Source organism: Meriones unguiculatus, chromosome 3 (assembly GCF_030254825.1).
Source record: "Meriones unguiculatus strain TT.TT164.6M chromosome 3, Bangor_MerUng_6.1, whole genome shotgun sequence".
Lineage (NCBI taxonomy): Eukaryota > Metazoa > Chordata > Mammalia > Rodentia > Muridae > Meriones > Meriones unguiculatus.
This window is the reverse complement of record NC_083351.1, coordinates 8,683,499-8,702,625: the sequence shown is the minus strand read 5'-3', so window position 1 is coordinate 8,702,625 and position 19,127 is coordinate 8,683,499. Positions and strand designations below refer to the sequence as shown.

The 19,127-nt window shown below is 44.5% G+C and overlaps 1 protein-coding gene across 1 annotated transcript; it reads left to right on the top strand.

Annotated features, from left to right (window-relative positions):
* The first annotated feature begins 609 nt into the window (after positions 1–609).
* On the top strand, positions 610–16,023 carry LOC110541076 (arylacetamide deacetylase-like 4 family member 1). The gene is made up of 4 exons (XM_021627893.2): positions 610–836; positions 7,464–7,680; positions 10,251–10,314; positions 13,240–16,023. The coding sequence occupies exons 1-4, from the start codon at positions 672–674 to the stop codon at positions 14,012–14,014; spliced, it is 1,221 nt and encodes a 406-aa protein (XP_021483568.1). The 5' UTR covers positions 610–671; the 3' UTR covers positions 14,015–16,023.
* The last annotated feature ends 3,104 nt before the right edge of the window (positions 16,024–19,127 follow it).

The window sequence follows — 19,127 nt, the reverse complement described above, 5'->3', positions numbered from 1 at the left end:
TGTTTATAGGCAAGGGATTTTTTTCTGTCTCTAAATTAGCTGATTCCCAGTGACATCAGCTATACCATAGATGTCAGTGTGTAAGATATATATATAAAAATAGGACTCAAACAAAGAGTAATCGTGAAGCTAATTCCTGAAACCAAGCACATCAGGCTAGCAAGAGGAAAACATGATATGAGTGACTTTCCATACATTTCTCTGTGTTTTTCCTCAGATATTACCTGGCACACAAGGCCAACCTCTCAAGCTTCTGATTTTGCTCTTGAGAGAAGATCCAGAGAGCACTTAACATGGCTTCTGCAAGTTCCTCAAATCTCCCATGGATGTAGCTGTACTTTGACATCGTATTCCAGCAACTGCTTCCTCGCTGGTGTTGTTCTCCTAACCAGCTGGTGACTCTCCAGGTGGTATGATAAAGCCCAACCTGCCCTGGGGACAAGGTGGCAGGGATCCTCTCCTCTGCTGCTGGGCAAGAACCTCTCCAGGTGGGGATATGATGTAACCCATTGAGCATCACAGAAACATGTGTGCCATGTTTGTCTGTAGCAGAAAAGGAAGGCTCTGAAGTCACTCTGTGTGCTATAAATTACCTGGGCCTGTGGAAAAGACAGTTCTGTAACCTCTGTCTAGCTGGTAGGTCTTTCCTCTCAGCTTGTTCTGAAGAAACGATGATCTTGGCAATAATCCTCTTCACCACTGCATGGCTCGTGGTCCTGGGAGTCAGTGTATGGGTTCTCCTAAAAGAGATCTTCATTGTTCATGTTCCTCTTGGCATACCCCACCGACTGAGATTTCACATTCTACACTACTTATTCGAGCTGACAATAACATTGGTAAGTTTTGTCTTTAATGACTGAGTCCTGTCAGGGATAGACAGAATCCCAGCCCTGGGAAATAATTTGACAATGATCCACATAATTTAAGAGCATCTGATAATATGCACCAGTCAGTGATGATGACAGACATTGTGATAAGGACTTCTTAAATATTGTGTTCCCTCCCCCATACCATGTCCATTAAATGAGCTCTGAGTGCTTTCTCCATTCATGTGCCAGCATGGGGACAGTTAATAAGGAAGAAATCCATGGAGAAGGTTTCTGATGAGAAAGACCCTGGAATTTGAGTGATAGAAATTGGGTATGGAATTGTGTGTGGTGGTTCTGTGTTGGTAGGGAAGCATGAAACTATCAGTCCATAACCAGTTAGGTAAACATGGCCTATTGTTCTTTTGGTAGAAATGGAGCTTTTGGTTAGGTGTTCAAGGGTCTGACATGGTGGGCTCTGTGATTACTGATATATTTTGAGTGTTTGGAACCAGCAGTCTCAAAACAGCACAAGATTTTAGAACATTCTTGGTAACGGTTGCTCCCACTCAAAATTTTTTATATATTTTTTTCTTTGAAAATTTCTTCTTCTTCTTCTTCTTCTTCTTCTTATTATTATTATTATTATTATTATTATTTACAATTTATTCACTTTGCATCTCAGTTGTAGCTCCCTCCCTCATCTCCTCCTGGTCCCACTCTCCCTCCCTCTTCCTCCCCTATCCTTGTCCTCTAGTCCACTGATAAGGGAAGTCCTCCTTCCTACTGTCTGACCCTAATCTATCAGGTCCCATCAGGACTGCCTGGATCCTCTTTCTCTGTGAGTTGGCTAGGTTGCCCTACCAGGGAGAAGTGATCAAGGAGCAGGCAACCAACTTCATGTCAGAGACTGTCTTTTCTCCCCTTATTAGGAAACCCACATGGAGACTGAGCTGCCTATGGGCTATATCTGAGCAAGGGACAAGATCCTCGTTATGTATGGTCTTTGGTTGGTGCATTAGTCTCTTCAGTCCCCCTTGGGCCCAGCTTTATAGGCTTTGTTGGTCTCCTTGTGAGACTCCTATCCCCTCTTGGTCCTTTCATATCCCCCTTCTTCCATAAGACTCCCTGTGCACTGTCCAAAGTTTGATTGAGTCTCTGCATCTGCTTTGATTCCCTGCTGGGTGGAGTTTTAAGAGGACATCTGTGGTAGGCTCCCATCCTGCTCTCTCTCTTCTACCTCTTCTGTTTTCCCTCCTGAATGAGAATTAAGCATCCTCCTTGTTGTTTAGCTTCTTTAGTCTGTAGATTTTAGTATGGTTATCCTATATTATACAGCTAATATACACTTACAAGTAAGTATATACCATGTGTGTCTTTCTGCTTCTGGGTTATCTCACTTAGGATGATCTTTTCTAGTTCAATCCATTTGACTGCAAATTTCATGATTTCCTTGTTTTTAATAGCTGAGTAGTATTCCATTGTGTAAAGGTACCACAATTTCTGTCTCCATTCTTCATTTGAGGAACATCTAGGTTGTTTCAAGATTCTGGCTATAACGAATAAAACTGTTTTGAACATAGTTAAGCAAATGTCCTCATTGTATGGTTGAGCATCTTTTGGATATATGCCCAGGAATGGTACAGCTGGGTCTTGAGATAGCACTATTCCCAGTTTTCTGATGAAGTGCCAGATTGATTTCCAAAGTGGTTGTACAAGTTTACATTCCCACCAGCAATAGAGAAGGGTTTCCCTTTCTCCACATCCTCTCCAGCATGTGTTGTCACTTGAGTTTTTTATCTTAGCCATTCTGGTGGTTGTGAGATGGAATCTTCAGAGTTTTTTGTTTGTTTGTTTTGCATTTCCTTGATGACTAAGGATGTTAAGCATTTCTTTAAGTGTTTCTCTGCCATTCAATATTCCTCTCTTGAGAATTCTCTGTTTAGCTCTGCATCCTATTTTTTAATTGGATTATTTGGTTTGTTGGTTTAACCCCAGCACAAAAGTAAAACCCAAGTGGATCAAAGCCCTCAACATAAAACCAGACACAGTAAATCCTTTAGAATAAAGAGTGAGAAAGAGCCTAGAACTCATTGGCACAGGAGACAACTTCCTGAACTGAACACCAACAGCACAGGCTCTAAAATCAATGATCAATAAATGGGAACTCATAAAACTGAAAAGCTTCTGTGAAGCAAAGGACACAGTCAACAGAACAAAGCGACAGCCTACAGACTAGGAAAAGATCTTCACCAACCCTACATCTGACAGAGGGCTAATGTCCAGAATATATAAAGAACTCAAGAAATTAAACACCAACAAACCAAATAATTTGTTTGAGAGTTTCATAGTATGTATTTAGATAATATTAACCCTTCCTCCCACTCCTGCTATTTCTAACCTCTCCACTTTTACCTCCCAAACTTCTATTTTTCTTTCCATTACTTCTTTTTGTCAAGTTAGGTTTCTGTGTTCTTGGAGTTGGACCGCCCTGGAGAGTTGTCCACCTACTAGGGCCACATCACTTAAGAAACTGGCTTTCCCTCACACAGACATGATCACGTGTCAGTAGCCCCTCATGCAGTGCTGCAGTTTTGCACCCACCTTCCTCCCCTTCATGCTGAGATGTTGGTCTGCCTTGAGCTTGAGGTCTTGGACATGCTGTCACATTGTTGTTAGTTCATATGTGCTACTTGTATGTGCCTTGGTATGTTCAGCGACCACTGTTTTCATGAAATTTTCTCACTTCCTTTAGCTCTTACAATGATTTTGTCCTTTCTCTGGTGAAAGCCCCTGGGCCTTAGGAGAGGGATATGATACAGATGTCCCATTTAGGACAAAGAGAAATGAGAAAGCAAAGGTGTTCAGAATTTTACAGGCAACCCACTATAAGAAAGTATGTTTATGGGGAAAGTTACATGCAATAAGATTTGGCTGGGTTTTTTTAAGTCAGTTGTTGTAAGAGATTATTGATATTTACTTTTGGTTTATCTTCTAGTAAAGCTTGCTGTTAATCTTAAACAGCTGTATAACCAAATCACCACACAGAGACTGGGTTTTTAGTTAACCTAGAACACAATGCTGGGCAATATTTACTGCCTCCTAAACCTCCAAGCCCTCAGTTTCCTAACATTTAGATTTCCCACATTATACTTGCTTTTTGTGAAATCTTAGGTCTGGTTCATGCTCCAAGTCCTCCAAGCTCTCTCCTCCAGCTCTGCTCTCCTCGCTCTCCCCTTGCCCCTTCTCTTCCGACTCATCTCTTGCCTTCTGGCTCCTCCTCTCTTTCCTGTCCTCTGGCTCCTCCCTGCTCAACATTGTGTCTAGTTGCTTTTATTTTGTTCCTGTTTACACAAGAGTTAAGACAGGATGCTTAGAATGAGTATCACAATGCAATATCCAGATTGAAACTAGAGAGTTGGGGGTGGGGTGGGGGAGAAATCAGTATTTAAATGAACAAGGTGTATACATTAAAAAAATATATACCAACAATCAGTTTTGGAGGAGGGGGGTTAGATTTATTTTTTTCTGCCCTTAGGAAATTTATTTTTATTTTTACTTTTTTACTTTTCAGCAAATAACAGGGAAGCAAAAAGCCTTTTAATATGACATCTCTCTCTTGTTGTCAACTCAAAATACTCCTTATTCCAAAGTGTCATGTTTGGGGTGGGATATGATCCACTCCCCTGAAACATCAGATTTCAGGTGACAGCTCTTCCACTCAATCTGAAGGCACAAGAGCATCACTGATCTCTTGGTGGAAGTTTTGCACGTTTTTCCTCCTTGAGTTTCACCAAATCTGGTTCAACCTTACTGTCCACCAATGGCAGATTTAGTTACTTCTCTGGACTCATTACCTTGCATGGTGTAGACAGGCAGTCTGATCACAGAACACACACCATGATCACAAGGGTGGATATTCTTCTATCCCAAATTAGAAGGAAGAATGCATCTAGGTTCTTAGGGCGATTCTCCAAGTGAATCCTTATTGAATCATGGGCTGTATAGGAGGGTCAGAAGTACCATGGTGCAGACCAATGATTATCACCAAAAGTGTCCCTTTTCACAAAGGTTGTTTTGGCAGTGTCTGGGGTAGTTAGTCACCAGGAAAGTTGCTAAGCACCTCCCAAGTTTAATCCAGTCCCATATGTCAGTAGCACCTAAATGACAGACCCTGGTATACCAGGAAGAGGTCATGTGGGGTCTGCTTTGGGTTCATGAAGACTAGTGAAGCTCAAGGCTCCAATATGCAGCAGGATGTCCTTGGAGTGTCTTAAGTCATCCTTTTTTTAGTGAGAAAAGCCCTCCTGGAAGGTTCATCACAAAAGCAAACTGAGAGAGAAGATAGAAAGCCCACCTAAGTACAGAAATTAAACCTTATTAAAATAGTTAACTTCCAGGTTCTAATCTAGTCTGAAAAGTTAAGGGAACTGGGTAGAGCTGAAAGATGCCAAGTCACCAACTAATTGCTAAAGCTGTCTGGTCACACCCTCAGTGGCTCGTGATAGAGTTGTGAACCTCTTATGAACCTTTCCTCTATGCTTTCCTCTATGACAGGGCTCCCTTTCAGATTTTTTTTTTTATTTTAACATTTTGAGACAAGACTTCACTGTGTAGCCCACGCTGTTCTGGACTTGTGATCCTCTTGCCTTCATTTTCCAAGTATGGAGGTTACAGACATCCACCACTACATTTCGGGGCTTTGGGGGTTTTTGATTCTGTGGACATTGTTAAAGGAAGCTGACTGCTCTCAGCAGGAACAGACTGTTTACAGTGGAATTTCTTAGCTGTTTGAAGATCCTCTTCAGGTTCATGACTGTTTAATTTTATAAGCCTAGATTGTCCACCTCAGTGTTCAGTCACTCTACCGGTCTTTTATTCAGCAAGCATAGGGTGGGCATCTGTGTAGTGCCACGCTTGGTGAAAAGTATAAGTTATAAAGTTGGGGGAAGACCTGGAGAGGACTGGCAGGAGACAGATCCAGTCCTTGTCAGCCCACCTTGAGAAAGGCTCTTGGAACCTTCCATCCTCAGTGTATTCCAGAGAAGAAGAGGAAACACCTCTCCTTCCTTATTTCCTAGCAAACACAAAGAGGCTTGTGCACAGAGCCAGTGCTGTGATGTGGTGCGTGGAGCCGCTGCTGTGCTGGGTTTATCCCCAATGACACTCTCAGTCTGTGTGAGCCCGCTGGGATTCTACGCCCTGGCACATCGGGCTTTGAGTACACCTTCTGAGCAGGTGGCGCCAACAAGGCTCCAAGAACAGGGAGGTGAATGCGGAAGACAAACATCACTCCGAGCTTCCCTTTAGTAGCAAGTGCTGCACATTCACGAACATACCTGACATGCTCTCCATCAGCACAGAGTTCAGGCTAGTGGCACAGGAAAGGAGGGGAGGGGGAAAGTATGACATTGGCATCAGGGAGTGTGCTTGTGGACTGTGTAAACCGCTAAACATGTCTTGAGGTTATTGGTGTTTTCCACAATAAGCAAGCCCACTTACATCTTCTAGGTGGAGTGCATGGCATGTCCTGGTGTCTATCAACCTGTTAAGAGTGAAAAGTCGAACTCACCAATCTAGCCCCCATCTCAGCTGGCAAAGAAGTGTCAGTCCAAGGTTGACCTGCTGTGAGACATTTGTGGCTACCAGGTTCTAGTCCCACCCTTTGGCGCCTCAAAAATCTAAAGTTGCCGTTGACTTCAGGCTTACCGGTAGAGTCTATCCCTGTCACTCACATATAAAGAGCACCACGTAGTTTCTGACAAGCACATGGTTGATACTCAGGGTGTCATGGAAAAGAGAGCCACCATTGGCAAACTTCTGTCTGGTAATTTTCATAACCTGCCCACTTTATGGATCCCAGAAAGTCCTGAAGTATATGGAAATTAGTCCTGCTTTGTGGATGAGGAATATGCAAAAAGCTGTCACCATGTCACCTAGCTTAGGGCACATAATTTGGGGCAGATTTTGAACTAGGTATGGGCCTCATAGCTACAAAGGCTGAAGCAAGAAACTTCAGTTCTTTGGTGGGCTTTGGCCAGCACTCAGCTTCACCATGGACTGTGTGACATGTATCACATGAGTCATAAAGTGATCATGGAACTAGAAATGATGGCTTTTCTCACGTTTTTGCTTGCGTGTTTGTATTTATTTTTTGTTCTTATTTTTCCAATACAGGGTCTTACTGGCTATCATGGAACTCACTGTGTAGACCAGGCTGGACATAACCTCATAGACATCTGCCTGCCCCTACCTCCTGAGTGTTGGGGTTAAAGGCGTGTGTCACCACTGCCTGACCTCTTGATGCATTTTTAAGGAATGGGTAAAGCAATGTGAAAAGGCACCTATGTACCTAGGAAATGAGGTGCCGATTAGGAGAAATGAGCTGAGAGCTAGCATAAGCCAAAACTATGGGACCACCGGTGTTTGTTACAAAGGCCACTGGCAAATCCTGACAGCAAGGAGGACTAGCTTTTCTCTCATTTCCCAGAGCACAATGAAGCACTCACCTGCTTACAGGAAACAATTACAGACAAGTAGGAGCTTTGGTGAAGCCCTAAGTTGAGCCACACAGTAGATTAAGCAACGGCAGTAAAGAGGAAGGGACAGATAGATGTAGAAGGTAGCTAACTGGTCTTTCCTTCTATCTCTCCCCAGGGGAATTTACTGGAGAAGATGAAAATTTGCAGCATGCCCCGCTTTTTCTGCCTTATACAAGACCTGTTGGTGACAAAGAACAGCTCTGGGGTGTTGGTGAAGAACCTGCATTTCGGCTCAATCCCTGTGAGGCTGTTTCAGCCAAAGGCAGCCTGCTGTGGTCCACGGAGAGGCATTATCTTCTACCATGGAGGAGGTGGCATGTTCGGTGGCCTGGGTAAGAAGTGTCTCTGAGGCACAGGAAAGGAGGGGGGAAGGTCATGACTGACATAGGTACATCTACATTCCCATTGGGATTCTTGGGAGGGAGCCAAAGAAAGCAACAGTCAGAAATCCTTCTGGGGAGGCCAGACTGAGGCTGAGGGTCACGTCAACCAATAAGGTTGCAGTTTCCATTGAAGCATTCCTATGGTAAGTCTTAGTCCAGGAGGGGCCACAGTGTCACAAGCAGCCAAGTACTGGGTGTGCCTCCTCCCTTCCATCCATTCTCGAAGCCACTGGCTCATCCGAGATCCCAAACTCACACACATTCCTCAGCTCTGCTGGACCAGCACAGTGCAGTCCATCTGTAGCCACCCACCACGCAGTCTGGGCATTGTGATGGCAGCCCTCTACTCCATTTCTTAAGTTGTAGGTTGTTCCTCTTTCTCAACCATTGGGGGCAAGGGGTTAAAACACACCTTAAAGAGCATTTCGGTGGTCCAGTCCCTTCTTTGGCCCTTTGCTATTCTCTCCCACGCACTCACTTTTTGTTTGCTCCCGCCTTTGCTATGCCACACAACAGACTCCCTTATGCCCAGCAGAATACTGAGCTCAGCATTCTTGGTATTCTGTGCATGCTGCTTTGCTCTTAAAACATGTATCCAATAACTGGCTTGAAATAGGTGAATACTCCCTTGATCTTGGACCTTTTCACAAAAGGCCCTTCTGGAATAGTATCCCCCAACAACTATTTGCAATTTTTTTTTCCTGCCATCCTGAGGCTGAACTCATATGCTCTGACTCCACCCATGACAGCTTTCTTATTGAATATCTTTATGGCACTGGACACCATCTGAGCTTGCTTTGGTTCCCCAACCCCGGTGTTTCCTTATTTTCTGACTTTCTGCCCCTAACACCAAGAAAGAGGGAAGAACGGTGTGATCTGTGTTGCTGGATCTCTAGTGCTTGGCCTCACTGTTTGCAGTTTTTTCTTCTTTTAAAAATTGTTATTATATTTACAGTTTATTCAGTTTGTATCCCAGTTGTAGCTCCCTCCCTCATCTCCTCCCAGTCCTGCCCTCCCTCCCTCTGTTTGTACTTTTTGACTGTATAAACACATGGATGTAATTATCTATTGATGGTTGAGTGAAAGGATAAGTTTGCAAGGGAACAAATGAGTGAATGAACAATAAGCATAGATGTAGACAAATATAGATGGATGACCTCCTTTGGTAGAACAGGATGCGATGGTGGTTACTTGCTGCCACCTGGTGGTGGAAATATCCATGGCTGTTCTACACCTGAAGGTGTTTCTATGATGCCCATAAATTAACTGTGATTAGAACACAGGTATGGACCCCCGCTCAGGAGCATTTTTTTTTTCAATCTCAGAAATCCTTGGAAGATTCCACCTAGACTACCAAGCTCTTCAGTGGTGTAAAACATTAAGAGAAATGTTGCTTATATGAGTTGCTGAAGTCCTGGTGCCCTATTGCTTCAGAGGCCACAGAGATGAGTTACCTATCTTAACCCTGTTCTTCTCACCCCAAGCTGGGTGAGTGGCAGGTACAAAACTCTGAAACTGTAGCAACGTAGGGCTCCTAAGGGGAGGAAGGATGCAAGTGGGCTAGAGTAGGGGAAAGCTGAACAGATGGGAGGGCCAAGGCTGTAGCTAAGAGGGACTCGTGTTGGCTTTCCATTAGCTGCCACACCCACTCCCAGTTCTCTCCTAGAAGCCAGTTCAGCCCCTGACTAAGACAGTCCCAGATGCTATCCTTAAGAGAGACTGAATGATGCTAATATACATCAAGGATAAAGTATGATTGTTCAGAACCGTGATTACAGGAGCTAGCCTCTTCCCTCAGCTGCGACTCCTCAGTACTTTGGCCTCAGCACCTGTTTTCTCTTCTTGCCATTATCATTGAAGGTCCTTGTTTCCACCTAGCAATGGCCCGCTATTACTACATTACTTGGTAACATTTTAAAAATCTTGGTTCCTGAGTTCCCACTGCAGAGCTTCTGGTCCAGTGAGTTTGGGCATCCTGAGCAGAACATAGACACAGACTACCTCTGTAAGAAGAGCCAGGGCAGGACACAGCTGAGTTGAAGATGCATTTCACTGGCTCTGTGCCTGACACTGTACCTGGATGTGAAAGCTAGTAATCTTAGAGGCTCCACCTTCTGGAACTTCAGGTGTACCACCCTCTTAACTTTGCATACTTTTATTCAGTATGAAGTAGATAAAATTATTAATATTCCCAGCATATCTTTCCAAACTCTACAGCCTTGGCTTTGTCCATCTCAGATCCCCCAGGCTTCCAAGTCATCAGTTTCCTCACTGTAAAGTGCAATAACACAGAAGATGAGCCACAAAGTCCCCTTGAGCCCTGACACTGAGGTGGGGAGTGGTGACTGGTTTTGCCTGGCAGATCTGTCCAGAGGTGTCGGAAGTGCCCGAGGTGGCAAGAGCCAGAACACAGGAGGATGTCACCTTCTTACTTGGAGCAGAAGCTTCTGCCCTAGCGCTGTGGTAGAGAGTTCCAGACCCTTCTCATGGGCTGCATTAGACCCGTTTTTGTCTTCCAGATTGTTACCACAACGTATGCAGTTATCTGGCCCGGGAGACAGATTCAGTGCTGCTGTCAGTGGGGTGAGTAGCTGATAGTAGACACTGACTTCATCAGGGATCTGGATGAGCCGAGGTAGAGTGAATACAAGATTACACAGCCCTACTCTGCTCTGGGCCAGCCCCTGGCCAATCAGTAAGTGAAACAGAAGGTACCTCATGATGTGAACGAATCTAGACAGCGAAAACATTAAATAATAAGCTTTTCAACAGCTTACACCAAACCCCACGTCTTCTTTATCATAGTCTAAAATAATTAAAACCAGTAGGATATATTCTGTGGATAACCAGAGACACAATAAACTGATATTAGAGGAAAAAAAAAGTGATGGATCCAGGAATCAGAGTGTCTCAGTCACTATTTTCTGTCGATGTGATCAAACATCACAACCAAACATAGTATGAAGGAGAAAGGATTTATTTCAGCCTATGGTACCAGGAGGATAAGAGTCCATTATCCTAGGAGGCTAGCAAGCACAGCAGCTAGCACCAGGCAGGGCAGCGGGAGAAGCAAGCCGAGAGCTCACGTCCTTGACCACAAACACGAAGCAGAGAGTGAACAGAAAGTGGGGCAAGGCTACACCCAAAGCCCACTCGAAGTGACTTACTTCCTCCAGCAAAGCTCTAGCTCCCAAAGGTTTCACAAGCTTGATAAACAGTGCCACCAACTGGAAAAACCAAATGTTCAAATATCAGAGCCTGTGGGGGACATCCCTCATTCAAACCATCACACAGAGGAACCTTGTTCTCAGCAGGCTGGCATTGGCCTGGGGAGGGTGATGGAGGACTGAAAGATGACCCAGATCAAGGTCAAGGTTATTGTTGGAGAGACGATTCTGAAAGTTCTCTGTGCGCTGTTAAAAAACTCACCTGCCCAAATACCAGACACACGAGAACCAGAGTGGAGAGTGACTTAAGACCCTATTATTGTCTTCTGGAAACAAAAGGGGGGTTTTGAGTGAATGAGGGGCAAAGGGGGCTGCTCACTACAAATTCTGCTTCTTGTTCTATAAGAACATGAGTTCCTTGCTCCAAAAGAACACAGTAAACTTTGAAAACAAAGCAGAGAAAAAGCCAACACTGTTCCACTGCCTCTACACCTTGGCTTCCCTCAGGCTGGGTAGACAGTGCAGACACTGTGACTGGAGAAAGTTACTAAGTGGATTATCCAGGGTTCTCTAGAGCAACAGAACTGGGAGAATGAATATATTTTAAAAAAATATTTGTTAGAGTGGCTTACAGGCTGTGATGGAGCTGTCTTCTAATGGAAAGACCAAGGCTGGATGTCTTAACAGTCCCAATCTGGTGCTGAAGTCCCAAAGGGTTCCTAGAGAACTGCTAGTCTTCAGTCTGTGTTGGAATTTCAACAAAGTAGGTTCCAATACCAGCTAAGGAATACCTCAGCAACAGAATAGATAAGCTTGTCTGCAAGACCAAGGCAAATGCAAACATTCCATCTTCCATATCCTTTTATGTGGGCTGCCTGCCACCCAGATTATGTGGCCCAGATTTAGGATGGGTCTTCCTACCTCAGTGAATCCAGTCAAGAAAACCCCTCACACATGTTGCTTGGATTTTTGTTGAGTTTAGATGTGGTCAACTGGTCAACCATAATTAGCCATCACATTAAGCATTTATGGCTCTCTCTGATGGCAGCATCTTTAGAGTCTCCAGGGACCTCCTCCTACCTGGTTTCTATGGTAACTGAACTTCCATTATTAGAATCCAAATCCCAGAAGGCCTCGTAGGCACTGAAGATCTCTTGCATGCAGGGCAAGAGGAGGCACAGGAAGAGACACACACCCACTGGCAGCTGCGCACTGTTGTGCTATGTTTCTCTTTGTTCCTTGGGTGTATGCCACAAGCTTCCTGACTCCCAGAAGTGATATTTTGTGGGGAACTGCAAAGTTCTGGCCTGTAGGTCTGAATATTGTGAGGCAGTGACTGATTTTGTTTAGCCAAAAAAGGGACTTTGGGTTGCCAGAGAACTGTAGTGGGTAGTGCCAGGAGGGAATGCCCGAGGCTGAAACACAAGGAGACCAACACTCCTCTCTCCTCTCCTGTTCCCCCTCACCTCCCTCTCATCCTCTCTCTTCTTCCCTGTTATGTTCAGCTGAACCAACTTCATGTTGACTTTAACCTTACTTTACTTTAGACAGGCAGTGAGAAAAGCCATTGCTTTGTCCCTGTTGTTGCTGTTTTGTTTTCCCACTTCAGTGCAATGAGCTTTCAACTTGACACGGGATTGCACAATCCTGTGTGGGGTTTGTTCATCCATATGGATTTGAATGGAGAGTCTCTGCCACTCTTACTCTGGGTAGGTTGTTTGAAGTCACATAGAAAACAATGAGGGTAACTATTCAGCCAAGGTTGGTTGGTTGGTTGGTTTTTTCTTTTTCTTTCTTTTCCTGTGGTAAAATACCCTGACCAAAAAGCAGGAGAAGAAAGGTTCATTTTAGCTTACAACTCTGAGTCACAGCCCCATCATTAAGGAATGTCAAGGTGGGAACTCGAAGGCATGGCCTGTTTGCTGATACAGAAAGCATTATCTGTAACTAAAGAACGGACCTCCCGGCCACGTATGATAGGAGCCATGGAGGATGCTCCCTGGCTGGTGGCTTCTGGGCTCATGCTGAACAGCCCAAGCAACCTGCTCAGGGAATGGTGCTACCCATGATGGTAGTGACTCTCCGGCACCAGTCAGGTAACCATCCCACACACAGACGCATGTTTGATCTAAGAAATTCCTCATTTGAGGGTCTCCTCTCAGGCAACTACATGCTCTCTTAGATTGACAGTTAAAGCTAACCAGGACTCCATCTTTATTTGACTGGGTCAGTCTTGGGGTTTAATCAGGCTCTGTCTCCTTTGGGCATAGAGATCATTATTTGAATAACTTCCTATATGTGCCAGTGTGCTATGGCTTGTTTGTTTCTTTTTCCTCCTTAGATACCGCAAGGTCCCTGGCTACCATCACCCTGCTGCTTTCCAGGATTGCCTCAATGCCACTATCCACTTCTTGAAAGACCTGAAAACCTATGGGGTAGACCTTGCCCGGGTGGTAGTTAGTGGAGAGAGCATTGGAGCTACGGCTGCAGCTGTCATTGCCCAGATATTATTGGACAGACAAGATCTTCCCCAGTTTCGGGCTCAGATTTTGATTAATCCAGTCATCCAGGGGGTCAATTTTCAGTTACCATCTTACCAACAGTATCAAAATTCCCCTTTTCTGCCTAGGAAATTTTTGATGACTTGTGTATGTAAGTATTTAGCCATTGACCTTTCTTGGATTGATGCCATGTTAAAAGGTACTTTTATACCCCCAGACAGTTGGAAGAAGTATGAGAAATGGCTCAGCCCTGACAACATCCCCCAAAGGTTCAAGAGCCATTGCTCACAACCTGATTTTCCTGGACCTTTCAATGAAACTGCCTATTTGGAAATCAACCGTGTTTTCAATTTAGAAATTTCACCTCTACTGGCAGATGACAAGGTCATTGCTCGGCTTCCTGAAGCATTCATGGTGAGCAACGAATATGATGTTCTCCGGGATGACACCTTGCTCTACAAGAAGCGCTTGGAGGACCAGGGGGTCCCTGTGACCTGGTGCCACCTGGAAGATGGCTTTCATGGATCCATACTTTTATTTGATAAGAACATTTTCTCTTTTCCTTGTTCACATAAACTTATGAGTTCTACAGTCAGTTTTATAAAGGGCATTTGAGACCTTAAGAGTGAGCCAGTAGTTTAATAATTGCTTAGCAGAAATAATTAAAGCTCTAGCACTGCAAAAAAAGGAAAAAAACTTTAAAGAAATACATAAACAAGCAGACTGGAGAAAACAAGCAGAATGAAAAAAACAAAACCCATAAAGGAAAATAAAGAAAAAAGTATGTGTTAGTAACCACGTAGGTAGGATAAGTCAAAGACAGCCTCTGACATCAGCAAAGGGCTTTGCTGAGTACCCCAGATCATGAGAGAGAGAGAAAGAGAGAGAGAGAGAGAGAGAGAGAGAGAGAGAGAGAGAGAGAGAGAGAGCTGAGGACTTGCTGGGTGCATGAATTCTCATCATGTCTATTTTCTTCCCTCAATGGCAATGTTCAGTGTTGCATATAGCAGAACTCTATTATTATCCCTTAGAGAATGAATCTCAAGTTTTTCTAGAAGCACTATTCTATGGTAATGTGCTGAACTGATGCCACCAATCTGTCTCATAGTCACTGGTGGAGGAATCTATATCCATGATGAGAAAGCATTGCAGGGACCACCCTCCTGGTGGATGAAGTCAAATTCACTGGTTAGAGCCCAGTTTACATTTTCTCTTTCTGGCCTGAAAATCATTAGGAACTCTGTAGACCCATCTACCCTTAGGATGGATCACAGGAAAATTTCATAGGCCTTTGTAGGAAAAAGAGTCGCAGAATGTGGAAGAAAGAAGGAGTGGAAGGAAAGTGTGTGTTCTGACGAGTGGTGAGCTTTGCCGTGACTCAGATCTTCAGTTGGAGCTTCTGGAGAAGACTCTTATCTACCAGGAGGCACAGTCTCAAGTCAAGATTCTCTTGTGAGTATCTGAGACCAACTGGAATATGGAAAACTCTGCACTGAGTAAATAGAAAGGACATCCTGAAGTCACCACCTCACCCATTAGAGGCACCATTTGTGGGGATCCTAATTCATTCAAAGGAACAGATTCTCTGTCTTTGAAGGCCAATGTCCAGGAAAGCATTTCATTGGGTTTTTCTCACAGAAGCTGGTACAGTTGTGATCCAAGAGGACCCAGCTACATCTCAAGCTGTCAGCAAACTGAGGGAGCATCATGCCATTGGTAGAGAGTCTTGAAATTGAGCTGGACACAAGTAAACAAACAAATGTCATTGTGGTATGGTGGAGCATCTTTCGGGTGTATGTCTGGGGTGGTATACCTGGATCTTGAGCTATGGCTAATCCCAGTTTTCTGAGAAAGCACCAGATAGATTTTCAAAGTGGTTGTACATGTTTGCACTCCCATCAGCAATGGAGGAGGGTTCCCCTTTCTCCACATCCTCTCCAGCATGTGTTGTCACTTGAGCTTTTGACCTTAGCCATTCTGACAGGTGTAAGATGGAATCTCGGAGTGGTTTTGATTTGCATTTCTCTGATGACTAAAGACATTGAACATTTCTTTAAGTGCTTCTCCATCATTCAAGATTTACCATGTTCAGAGCAGCTTTATTCATAATAGCCAGAATCTAGATGTTCCTCAACTGAAGAATGGAAAACAAAACAAAACAAAATAAAAACAAAACAAAACAAAACAAAAAAACAACTGTGGTACATTTACACAATGGAATACTATGCAGCCATTAAAGACAAGGAAATCATGAAATTTGCAGACAAATGGATGGAACTAAAAAAGATCATCCTGAGTGAGATAACCCAGACACAGAAAGACACACATAGCATATACACTCACTTAAAAGTTGATTTTAGTCACATAGTACAAGTCAGACATACTACAATGCACAGACCCCAAGAAGATAAGCCTAATGGACATCTTAGGCTTCATGTCAGACCACTAGTTAGGAAAGTGGGTGATATCTCTGACACAAACTATTTTGCCTGCTTTTTGATTGCTTCCCCCTGATGGGACATCGTACATGGCCACACAGGAGGAAGATTAACTCAGTCCTCAAGTGACTAGATGGGTGTCTGGGTAGGGGGGCTTGGCTATTCTGAGGAATAGGGAGGAGAGGATGCAGGAGGGAGGATGGTACTGGGAGGAGAGGAGGGAGGGGCCTATGACTCAGATGTAAATTGAATCAATTGATAAAAAAAACCAAGTAAACAAACTTTATTTCTTTCTGCTCTTGACTATGGATGTGATGTGACTATCTGTTTTAAGTTCTTGATTTCCCACAATGATGAACTGCAATCTAGAATTCTAGCTGAAATAAAGCAAATTTTACTTTGTTACTTTTTTGTTAGGATACTTTCTGACATCAAAATTGTTAAGACCTGCTTTCCCTCTTGGGTAGGCCTACCCTTTTAGCATAACAGTAGCCAGTTCTATTTCAGGCCCACCAGCCACATCATCTCACTTGTTGCTGACACAGAGGAATCTCTGTGCAAGGTCAGGTTGACCAAAAACTATGTTTATGTTTGACATACTCTGTAAGCTTGTTATTCCTGAAAATCCCCCAACTATAGACACAGCTGGATGCAGCTGGCCCTAACTGGCATTCCCAGCTTAGGACCAAGGTTGGCTAGAACTGCTTTGTCTAGTTAGCAAAAATACTTGAGCTAGGATTGACCACCCTGTTACTCTGTCCACCTCCTTTGTATGAGCTAATTGTGGTGATGCCTTTATAAGTTGACTCTGAGAAGTGGTCACAGTCTCAGCTCCCAAGTCTGGGCTACATTCCTAATCAATCAGTCTGGGGGTGTACTTTCAATAAACCATCCATATCTGACTGTCTGAGTGGCTTGTGTGGCTATTCCTGACCCCCAACACTTGGCATGTTGGCCAGAAGGTCCCATACCCTTGAACACCCCTCAGCTTGATAAGTGAATGTCACCAAACTAGACAGCACCTCCGCGAGGAGGTAAGTTCTTTTCTTGGCTTTTTGGTTTGGTCTTGTTTCTGGTATGGTCTAGACCCTTAGTGACTCAAAGAGAATCAGGATGTGGCATTGCTCTTCGAGTCAGGAGATGGGGGACTCCCTGATTCTCTACTTGGCAGAGGGGAACAGGTTAAAATCCACCCCTTCAACTTGGGCGGGACTCTTGTATGAGAGGCCCAGGGCTGTGTCTGTCTTTGATACTTGGTTTTGTTGATGTCTGTCTTTTGTGTTCCTTCTGGTTTTTTTTTTCTGTTCTTTATAATATTTAACTCCTTCACCATGAGATAATTCTCATCTACTCTAGACACTCCTCTTGAGGCACTCCTCTTGCTCCACTTTAAGGGTTTTCAGAAGGAAACTTGGACTCAACTCAGAAAACTTTGGACCCTCTGTGAACTTGACTGGCCTTCTTTTGGCACTGGCTGGCCATCAGAGGGCTTCTTTAACTTCTCCCCATACAGGCCATACTCCTTAGGCTTTGAGACACCCTGACCAAGTCCTCTGTATTATGTCTTGGAGAGTTCTATTCTCTGAAACTCCCCCCCCACACACACACACAAATGGTTGAAAAATCATATTCCTCTCCCTTTCCTTCACCTACAGAGAAAGAAAATGTTTCTACCATAGCTAGAAATTTCCAGGACCAATCTAGGCAGACCAAAGAAACAATTAAGGCTCTCACCATGGCGGTTCAGGACCATCTCAAGCAGAGCCCACCAATCTTGTGGCAACCTGACAATGAGGACTTGCTGCCACTCCTTGTTACTCATCGCATGCAGCCCACACAGGCAGTGACCTGAGGCACCACTGCTACCCAGGAGACTGGCCCTTTCGGCCCCTCCCTCCTCTTCCTCCTTCACCAGTCCACTCCATACCTGGTCAGGAACCCTCTTCAGTGCCCGCCAACTGAAGCTTGCCCCTTGTGCATTGTTGCCCCACCTGCTGCTGACGCCCTTCATGGTTCGCCAACCTTTTTCCACAAGTGACATTTACAACTGAAAGGCTCAGAACCCTCGTTTTTCCTGAGGAGCCCCAGGCCTTCATCTCTCTCTTAAAAGACCACTTTTTCCACTTGGGAGGACATCCAACGGCTCCTCCAGACTCTTCACCACCGAGGAATGGGACCACACTGGGCGGGAGGCCTGGAAGCTGGTGCCGGGAGAAACGAGCAATATTCTGAGGACCCCATGACTATTGACACTGCCTTTTCCTGGACCAGCCCTGACTGGGACCCTAACATGGCTGAAGGTAGAAAGGCACTCAAAAGTTATAGCCAGATTCCGGAGGGGAGGGGCCTCAGGACTGCTGCCAAGTGTCCAACAAATTTGTCAAAAGTAAGTCAGGTGGTCCAAGGGCCCTCAAAATCCGAAGCTGCTTGTTTTTACAGTGCCTCCTAGATGCCTACAGAACTTAACATACTGATTGATCACAAGGTACCAGAATCAACAAGCCATCAACATGGCCTTTGTTGGTCAATCTGCCTCAGACATTCAAAAGAAAATACAGATAATTAAAGAATTTGAAGGTAAGAATTTGTCTGAATTAATGGAGGTTGCCCATAAAACTTTCAATAACAGAGAAAAAAGTATGGAGGACAGACAAGTGAGGAAATCGGTAACAGTCCTAGTCACAACCCAGAAACCCCAAGTAGGTCAAGGCAGAGGCTTCTACCAGCCTGGAAGCAAGCCAGGCAAGTCCAGTTAGTCTCGTCTTAGACTTTTAAAGAGCCAATGTGCCTGCTGTTAGGAGATGGATCACTGGAATGGCGAATGTTCCCCAAACCCTAAGAAATACCAGGAACCAAAGTCTTTCCTGGAACTGTCAGTCTGAAACAGTCAGGACTTGAAGTCCCCTCCCAAGCCCAGAGTAACCTTAAAAGTGGGGGGAATGCCCAGTGAGTTTTCTGATGGATACCAGAGCTCACCACTCAGTCCTCTTGAATGTTTTTAGCCCTTGTTAGAAAGGGACCTTGTTAGGAAGGGACTATGATGGGAGCTCAAATTCACTTCTCCCCAGGGGGCAAGATATTGGTCCAGATGAACCCAACTCTGGTCTATGTCCTCTCTTTAGAGGACAAATATCACCTGCAGCCAGGGGACAGGAGACATAGCTCTCCATCACCCCTCTTGGAAGACTTATTGCCCAGATACCCCAAGTGTGAACTGAAAACACACACACACACATCCCGGCTTCTCATCAACTTTCCATAATAGAGTTAAAAGCTACTGCCAGTCCTAT

Excerpts from the sequence above, each read along its gene's own strand:
- LOC110541076 (XM_021627893.2), top strand. The coding sequence starts at position 672 with ATGATCTTGGCAATAATCCTCTTCACCACTGCATGGCTCGTGGTCCTG. Across the intron at positions 7,681-10,250 it reads TGGCATGTTCGGTGGCCTGG|ATTGTTACCACAACGTATGC; the intron begins GTAAGAAGTGTC and ends TTTGTCTTCCAG. Across the intron at positions 10,315-13,239 it reads TCAGTGCTGCTGTCAGTGGG|ATACCGCAAGGTCCCTGGCT; the intron begins GTGAGTAGCTGA and ends TTTCCTCCTTAG.